Consider the following 10,056-nt stretch of genomic DNA (forward strand, 5'->3'; position numbering starts at 1 on the left):
AAATACAATACGCAAATGCCACAATAATTTGCGTCATCCTTTCTTTAAAAAATATAGCATTGTGGAGAACATTGTGCTTATTTGAGTCAATAAAAAAATGATACGGCGCACAACTCTACTGAAAGATTTGAAAATTAGAAATGTATTTTTTACAGATAGATAAACAGATAACTTGATTTCCTTTTATATATAATTTAAAGTCAGTTTGAAAGTTCGTTGAGTCAAACAGATATCATAAAATACGTACCGACGACACTAATACTCTCAAAAATAACCAATCTGGACACTGTAAAAAGTTGTCAGTTTGGCGTTTTTACGCAAATCGTTGCATTCGAAATAATGTACTCACTTAATTACTTTACGGAATTCAGATCTACACTAAGTTTTCAACAGTTTTCATCTATTTATGACATCAAGTATTATTATTGCCCCTATGATGCTTTCAGTGTGATGGTTTCGGGTGGATAATACCCAGGTTTAATTTCTTTGGTAATAAATTAAAAAAAAAATAATAATCTAAAAAATCGAAATTTAAAACCAGAAAATAGAAGTTGCATTGAATGTAAAATATAAGGTTTTAGAAAGACCTTATTAAATGTTATGAACAGTCATATGGCTCCGTAGCGCAGTGGATAAGCTGTCAGACTATAACCTTAAAAGTACTGGGTTCAATCCCATTGTGGACATTTTAAAATAAAAGTTTACTTTATTGAGAAAGACATCATTTTTGTTTTTATAGTTACTGGACATATATTTAAAACCTTTAATTAATCTATTATTATTATTATTATTATTATTATATATTATTATTATTATTATTATTATTATTATTATTATTATTATTATTATTATTATTATTATTATTATATTTTTTTAAAAACAACATCGGTACCATTCAATGTGTTATCGTCGTGCATTTATATGTAAACGTCGTTTGTTATCATTTTATAATATTTTATCATTATCATCAGTTTATTCATTTACCGCGTCTTTGTCATTTTATTGGGTTTTTTTCTTCTTCTTCTTTTGTTGTTGTTGTTTTTCAAGAACTTCCTGTCCCATCTTTTGTTTATGTCTCTTTACCTTATCTACGCCATTCACACTACAGATCTCTCATTCATCCTTAGTGTCTTATTCGTCGTGTTTTGTTGATAAGGGGGAAATCAGAAACGCCCACAGTATGTCTTCGTCTATTAAATTGAGGCTTACAATTCAACACGTATCGTTATTTTTTTATTTTAAAAACGGTGCGTTTCTGTACACCTCCAACGGAGGTGCATAAAAACGCCACCAAACATGATCACCAGAGCACTGTAATGTAAGGTAAGTTCTCGATCCCAGGATCGTCTTTCAACCCTGCTCACGTCTGCTACTTCAGGTTTATTTTAGCAGTTGATTTTCTTACCACAACCTGTTTTCACACACGGACAACTGTATGTTGCTGTGTCACGGGTCAGAGGCTATAGTGGCTTACATTTGATTTTGGGCCACACAGAAAAATCAACAGAGGATGTACCAAGTTACAATGACAACGTTGTTTACCAATCTGCCCTCATTAAATGATGGTGGGTACAATATCGAATGCAAATAGTTCTTTCCCCGCGAAATTGCGGGCTTCTTACTAGTCTATTCAAAAAAGTTTAAGTGGCGTTACACGATTTTATATTATTTGAAAACCGCTAATTCAATTATTTTGATTTTTTTTTTGCAGACTACTAACAAAGAATAGTTCTAATTGTAGTAAAAATTTGGAAAGGATAGCTTTATATATATATATATATATATATATATATATATATATATATATATATTATGATTATATATATATATATATATATATATACACACACACACATACGCATATATATATATATATATATATATATATATATATATATATACATACATATTTCTTACATTAAAAAGAAATAGACAACAGCGCGTTTTTTGTGACTGCCTGATCTTATCTAATTACAAGTAGTAATGGATAGAGTAATCGGATATTTTAATTTTCAAATTGTCCTTTAGAGCCAAACGGGTAATTGAGCCGGACTCTATAACAGTTTCTGCCTTGTGAACAGGAGAGAAGTAACTGCTCATTACCATTTAGAATGGACTCTAGTCTACGGCAGTATAAACTCGACCAAATTAAAGAAATGCGCAAACAGAGAAAACATTCCTTAACAGCAAAACCGAGGCACACTCGAAACAATTAGAATAAATTACTGGCTAAGTTATAATGATACAACGCTGTACATAAAGTAAATAGCCCCATAGAATAAGTAGAGGTATACAACTATATGTGACCCTTCGCTGCAAAACGGTATTAAGTCGGGATGGTAAAGATGTTGAAAATTGAATTTATAGGCAGAAATATCAGACTTGTGTTGATTTCTTATGGTTTATTGAGGAGAATGGATACCATATTTTAGGGTGCTAATGCCAACAATTTATATTTTTGACAAGTTAAACAATTAATTCCGCTTTTAAGAATATGGTTCGTTCCGACATAATACCGTTTTGAGACGATGGGTCACATATCTCTATATTTATGTTGACAGCCACCTTTTCTCCTTTCCCCAAAATGCGTTCCGCGTATGGAACAAGCAACTGTGAAACATCTATTTTCTGAGCAAAATTGACTTTCATTATAGACAATCGGGAATGTTAAAAAAATAAATTCTTTCAAATCTACACATTGACAGTGATGCTTCGTCTGTTGTTTTCTTAAAATCAAACCAAGAAGAAGAAATAGAAGAAGATGAAGAATAAGAATAAGATGATGATGATGATGATGATGATGATGATGATGATGATGATGATGATGATGATGATGATGATGATGATGATGATGATGATGAAGAAGAAGAAGAAGAAGAAGAAGAAGAAGAAGAAGAAGAAGAAGAAGAAGAAGAAGAAGAAGAAGAAGAAGAAGAAGAAGAAGAAGAAGAAGAAGAAGAAGAAGAAGAATGAAACCAACGATATTTATAAATTATTGATTATCAGAAAAATATGATTCTTCCACCAATCCTTGAGCTCCTTTACGACATATCCATTTTTTATGTTATAGCTTCATTAGAACACTACCATTGTTGCTACCTTCAAAACGTCCAGATAATCAGCATCACCATATCTATATGTTATTCAATTTTTAAAAACTAAATTTTAAACTCTCTGTGGCAAAATATACAAGATAATAATCTTTCTTGTTTTCACAGAATTTTGCCAACGTCACCAATTGTCTTCTGTCTGTTGATAAACACATCTGGAAAAACAATGAAAATATCGAAATGGGTGATGAAAAAAAGCCGGGAAATGAAGACGATGACGCAAGAAATCTGACCAGTATAGAGACAAATCCTGCCATTAAATTGCTGGCGGCAATGGACAGCATTACCAAATTTTCGTTGACACATTCAACCATGAAAGAAAGAATCATCTGTAAAGATAACATCTGTATCATAAGGCATCGTATGGTGAAAAAGCATGACATCTACTTCCCAGAATATAAGGAGAAAAAACTTATTGGAGATCTCAAAGAGCGCGTTCTAAGGACAACCCTGTTCCTTCCAGAAAAGTCAGTTCCCGGTCGGCAAATGGATGTCAGCTACGCTATTATTCTTTATAATAACTGGGATGAGATATATCACGTTTCAAAACGTAACAAAAATTTAAAACTGGCTTCTCCCGTGTTGAGTTTTTCTTTAAACGTGAAAACTACAACTTTATTCTCAGAGTTAAAATTACAGTTTCCAGTTTCTCCTGATTTACACTTTAAACTCCAGTGTGCATATTTGGACACGGAAGCCAAGTCTGGTATGAAATGGTCAAGCAATCACTGCCGTACAGAAATAAGCATTGATGGGAGGAGTGTACACTGCTACTGCAAGCATTTCACCAACTTTGCCGTCTTTATGATGCCAGTTGGTGATCAAAACCACCGTAAACTACTTGGTATTATCAGAACCCTTGGGCATGTGTTGTCTATTGTCTTTCTTGTGATAACACTCTTCAACTACATTGTTTTATGGCCGTACGTCCGAGATACATACGCCGTGCTACATTTAAGTTTATGTACATATCTTCTTATAACACATGTTTTGCTGTTGGTGGGGATAGAACGACCAAGGAATGAAATGGAATGCCTTATAATTACATTGCTGCTCCACTACAGTCTCTTAATGTGCTTCTCCAGCCTGATGACCGAGGGCGTCAAAACACTCGCCAGTGTACTTGCTGTATTTTCACAGAAAAAGCCTTACTGGGTTCTAATCATGCCTACTGTTTTGATACCGATTCTAATTGTTTGCATTACTGTATATTTCACCTTGGATAGAGGTTATACGGGTCCAACGCACTGCTGGCTGAGTGCAGGTAGTGGAGCGTTGTTTTCTTTTATTGGTCCTGTTATTTTTGTCGTGGTATCAAATATTATAATCGCTGTTGTAGTATTCAGAATCATTAAACAGCCTCGCTTCATGACCGACAAGGAAAAGAGAGATAAAGTAAAAACGATAGCAAAAGGCATCTGTGTGGTCACACCCTTGCTCGGCTTTTCTTGGATTCTTGAACTTTTCGCTGACAGTCTCGATTTTGTAGTTCTTCGCTACTTATCTGCCATAAGTATAAGTCTGCAGGGACTTTCCATCTTTATCTTCCTGTGTCTGATGGTCAAAAAGATTCATGTAGGAGCCAGGTATCGCTTTCAAGCCTTTAAAACCAATAAATACATAAAGACTCTGACGACTGCAAGTTATCCAGGAAGGATGAAGGCTAAGGGAAAGCAAGAGAGAGAAAAAGCAGTGAGTACAGAGGTTCAGGAAGAGGAAGTGGACAACGGAAAAGACTCAATTTCAACTTGGGTTTAATGTACCCATCTTTCACTGACTCCAATCCCACAACTCCAGAAAGCAATTGTTGACATCCATTTTATGGCGAGACTGTATGGCTTTCAAGCAACATATGCCAAGAGTTACTCTCTTACTGCTTAGCTTTCAATTCATCATTTGTGCTATTACGCGTGTTTGGTTGTAAGTACGTACGGGTCAACCATATTTTTCCAGCAAGAAAGCAGTTCTAATGATATTGTTTAAGATCTGAAAAGGTTTTTATAGTAAAGAGTTAAATAATATAGCAAAATGAATTCACAAGATCCAAGCTTTCCACGAATGGGCATTGCACGTCATAATATTTTATTACGGATCGTCTGTGCTATCATTACTTTACATATTTATCCTATTCTTCATTTTATAAATATTGAAACATGTAACAGCAGAACTATTGAAATATTTGTGAAGAATATAAATAACAATAATAGATTAAATAGAAGTTTTAATTATACTACAAACGATGCGGACGTTTCTGGCTTCCCTTTGTCAACAGAACAGTATGAATCAGATACTAAAGACAGAAATAGTTTCATTTGGCGTCATTCATCGTGTTTTGTTGACAAAGTGAAACATTAAACGCTCAAACCAATTGTCTCTGTAAGTTTAATTGAGGCTAGTATTCCAGTTTGTTATTCTTATTTCTTCTTTGACTCTCAAGCAACAACATTTTCATGGTCCCAAAATGCTGGATAACCTGTTACATATTGTGTCAAAATATTATGCATGAAGTTTTAATCCAAATAAACATGAAAATGAGGAAATATTACGCTTCAATAGAAAAAAGCAGGACAGACGATTGTTTGCATTCCAGGTTCCCTCTTTATCAAAACGTATGATTGAAATGTAAGAAAACTGGAACTAAGGCATTGATTGATGTTAAAAGTGTAAACAAAAGTAAAAGATATGTATGTGATAATATCGTCAAATAAATAACAAACAGAAAAAAACGAGATGTCAAATCGAAAAATTACGATTGTTACGATTCGTGATACAATGACCAACTATCTTTGATGATTGCTCAAATATAAAATTGCCCTGTTTATGAAGGAATGTTTCGATTCTCGTGGAATTTTGCACACTCACTTTTATTTTTATACATACTCAGCCTGCTAAATTGGTATACTTCTACCGTCTCTCCTTGACCTCGAATAGTCCTTCAAAGTAAGAGATTTCGGATTTGGCCTTAAACCAGTCTTCGGAAGCTCTTAAAAATTCAATTAAAAATGCTTCCCTTGTGGTCTTCCAATGTATAAAGAATATAATAATATTTAAAGGGACTAACTCGAGTAAGCAGGAAGGAGGAGGTAAGATTTCTAACCCGCAATCATCATGATGCCGTCGACACTGCGACACGGTAATACGGCGAATCGCCTTGATAACCTTTTCCTGAATATTGTATGCGAATCGAGCGATTCCTCCGGAGGCAATTTATATTTGATCAACCCTCGTTTGTCATAAAATAATGATAAGTAACACAAGTCATTTACACGACACCGGCCGATTCGACATAAAAAAGGCATAGGAGCCTTTCCTTTACAATTACAATGTCACAAATGCAGGCAAACACAAATAATATAATTAACCCCAGATATTTATACCAAGCGAAATAAACTGTTCTAACAAGATATCTTTTCAGTCTATTAAAAATCTTCAAGTGATATCGATTTGAATGATTGCTTTTAAAGGTGACTTTGGATCATTTCAAAAAGACCCTTTTCTAAATAGCTTGTCACACCTTAATATTACAGGGATGAATCCACTTGTTTTCTTTTGGAAGACTACTAGGTAATGTAAATGGTGCTGGTCGAAGCTCGAACGAATAAATAACAATGTGATATTGAATGTAAGCTTCGATTTAATATACAAAAACAGATTAAAATCAATAAAACAGAATGAATGAAACACTGCAGACGAATGAGATAATGTGGTTGTGGCGTTGTTAAGATGAATAAACAAAAACCTTGGTGGGCAGGAAATAATATTATGCTACTTTTTGAGGAAGCACGGGAACTGTGTAATGCAGTGTATAAAGTGAAATAAAATAAAGTGTAGACTATTGTGGAAAATAGATACAATGGAATTGTATAAATACAAAATATAAGGGATGAAGGATTAGTATAATCATAAGTTGCAGTAGCAGCAGCAGAAGCACAGTAATACTTTTTAGTATTTATTACGTTTTCTTTTGAGTATTTACAGTTGAGTCAAGGTATATCTGCTTTTGATAATGTTTATATATATATTTTTATTCTTTTAAAGGGGGGAAGGGGGAAGAGTACCCTACTAGTAATGTCCCTCGGTTAAAACTCTTACCTCCTGCAAGAGTTTATATTCTCTAGTGTCTTTTGGCATTTCTCTGCTCTTGTTTCTTCTTACCATTTTTGACACAAGTGCATGCCCCAACCATTCTTCTGAATGTATATCGATTCAAGTTCTTTGCAAGATGAGCAATATGGTCTATATGCTCTTGTTCAGGGAAAGGCCAAAGGCGGTGCTCATGGTGAAAATGCAATATTGTCCCATCGACCATTTAGTCCAAATGACTTCGTCACATCGAATTTTTCAGGAGTTCGATTTTTTTGGCATTCATATCGTGATCGTAAATATGCATATTTTTTAAAACTCGGAAGCAATTGGGATAACGACTTAATTCGTTAGTCAAGAGTAAATAAAATTAATCTCCATTAGGGGGCAGTGTGGCTCAGTGGTACGGTTATACTTCGTACCCAAAAGGTACCACCGAGTTCGACTACCCGCCTCGTTGTGTGGCCTTGAGCAAGTCACCTCGCCCTAGTTCAATTTGAGGCGCTGACGCCTGGGTTATTCCAGTCTTCTCTTGGGATAGACCCTAAAGACAAATTTCCCCTTGGGGATGAATAAAGGGAATTTTATTTTATTTATTTCTATTTATTTAAATGCCGTGCTCTAGATAAACCACGTATTTCAATTTTGGCCAGAAATCTTGTCATCCTTGATCGATCGATATTTGAAGAACAAATTTTCTAACCAAATTCTTTAAGACATATTTATTTACTCCAGAAAACGGCAATTAACTGGCTAATGATGTTAATTAATGCCACCAGGGCATCGTTGCACAGCGTCGTGATCTTTGCTTCGTACCCAGAAGGTACCGAGCTCGACTCTCTTCCACCTTGTGTGACCTTAAGCAAGTCACCTCGACCGATTTCACTTTGCGGCACTCAACTGCATTGGAGTAGACCTTAACTATCGTTTGACAGAACGCCCGATTGCGGCCGCTGATTTCCAACCCCGATCATGATAGAACGCCCGATTGCGGCCGGTGATTCCTCATATCAATAGTGCTTTGTTTTGAAGCTCTTTTTGGACGGTAAAATACATTACTGTATAAAAATTGCATATTTCCGAAAGTACTAGAATAATGAAAATGTAAGTAACTTTTTACGGTTTACGATTTTGACAATTATTAGCGAGGTTGCGATTTTTTTTTTCAATTTGGTCCAAAAAAAAAAAAAAACAATTGAAAAAAAAACATGGACTTTGATTTCCTAGATTCATTGGTTCTTGAGAACCCCCATGCCAGATAATGATGACGATGTTGGTAGTGATTCTGGTGATGAATCGGACATTGAAGTTAATTTTGAAATGGACAAGACATCATTAAAACCCGATAATGATGAAAATAGTGATCCAGATCCAACCCCAGAGTGGTCAAGACTCAGACATCCTAATGTCAAACAAGAAGATTTTTCGGCATTTTCAGGCCAAACATATATGTTTCTTGGTATCAAAATGTAGATAAATTGTTCCTTTATCTAACATAAATCAAATCATTAAAATCCCACTAATAGTATAGAGATGGCATAATGATTTTATTTTTGTGTGACGTGTAGTAAATTTTCTGGCAGAGTTATCTCCCTGTCCTTGGTTGTTGGAATAAAACTTCCTGAGATTGGGCCGTCAAGCACAAAAAAAATTATCTTTACTTTTCATTTTTTAAAATTCAGTTATGAAAAATTCATTCACATTATCTTACATATATTGCATATTTGTGTGTTGGTCCGTTATACTTCCGGATGGCAATCTTATGAGCTTCTTAGCCAAGCGTATACTATCTATATAGTCTAATAATTCATGATACCGTCCTTTTTGACCCTCCTCGTCAAGCTGTTATCTGTAATCTGTATCTGTATAAGTAACTTCAGTCGATCTGAATGATGTGCTGATGGTATCTAGTCGTAGCCATCGTTCTGTCTGCTTCTATTTGGCACAACGGCCACTTCAGCAGTATCTGGTTTGTGCGTGTCTCTCGGGTTTATTTCGAGCGCGTTATCCGGGACAGTCATTGGTTTTTACATTATTTTATTATCATATCCGGATTTTAAAAAAATGAATCCGACGAAAAGAATTTGAGTCGACATGATTCAGTTGTGAATAAGTTCTTGGTTACAGGCAGTGACGATTATTGTAGAAGTGCAAAAAGATGCCTAATAGGCGACTGGCACTTGGAGATATTATGGTTTCATATGGCCAGCTGGGGGAATAAATATAACATTATGAAGCACATTAAGCATGGTTAATCCGTGAAGAGGACTATTTAAATGTTCATTCATATATACGCCACAGCGACATCAATCTAAATAACATAGTCAGGATGTTGGTACTTTATAAAACTATATGTATTTTTTTCTCCATCAAATGCATTTGAAATTGAAATAAAAGCCTCGTTAATTTGAATCTAAATTTAATTTTTATCCTCGATATAATATCGATTTGATTACATTTATTGTCTGTATGTTTTTGTGCGGCTATTGGTCTTGTGATACGACACTCTCTTTCTGTTCGGAAGTCTTGGTTTCGAGTTCACATCTGAGGTATGAATCAATTTAAACGCGTCGCTTTGATTGTAGACATATACGTGACTAACCAGCTTGAAACGGTCTCATCATACATATCGGGGTTACCGAAGGTATGCAATTCAATTTTAACCAGTTAACTGCCGTACTCTAGAGAGACATATTTAAAAATTCGGCCAGAAAAGTCGCCCTTCAAGTATCAATAGGAGATGACCCTCATCTTGGCAAAAGTTCTCAAAGCTGGGACTTTGTACCATCCATCAGGAAACCATTCACACTTGAGTCGAGTCCGGTAGTGTTAAAGTGTTTTACCCAAGAACACAACTTCTGGA

General features: G+C 34.9%; 1 protein-coding gene across 1 annotated transcript in view; it reads left to right on the plus strand.

Moving 5' to 3' along the window:
- LOC144968240 (adhesion G protein-coupled receptor L1-like) overlaps positions 1 to 8,388 on the plus strand; it is a 27,355-nt gene extending 18,967 nt beyond the window's left edge. The window contains exon 8 of the mRNA XM_078906391.1: positions 3,219 to 8,388. Within this exon, the coding sequence (XP_078762517.1) occupies positions 3,219 to 4,868 (1,650 nt within the window). The 3' untranslated portion in view covers positions 4,869 to 8,388. The remainder of the gene's footprint in view (positions 1 to 3,218) is intronic.
- The last annotated feature ends 1,668 nt before the right edge of the window (positions 8,389 to 10,056 follow it).

This window comes from Berghia stephanieae, chromosome 3 (genome assembly GCF_034508935.2).
Source record: "Berghia stephanieae isolate SIO BIC M18660-M18661 chromosome 3, UCSD_Bste_1.3, whole genome shotgun sequence".
Taxonomy (NCBI): Eukaryota; Metazoa; Mollusca; class Gastropoda; order Nudibranchia; family Aeolidiidae; genus Berghia; species Berghia stephanieae.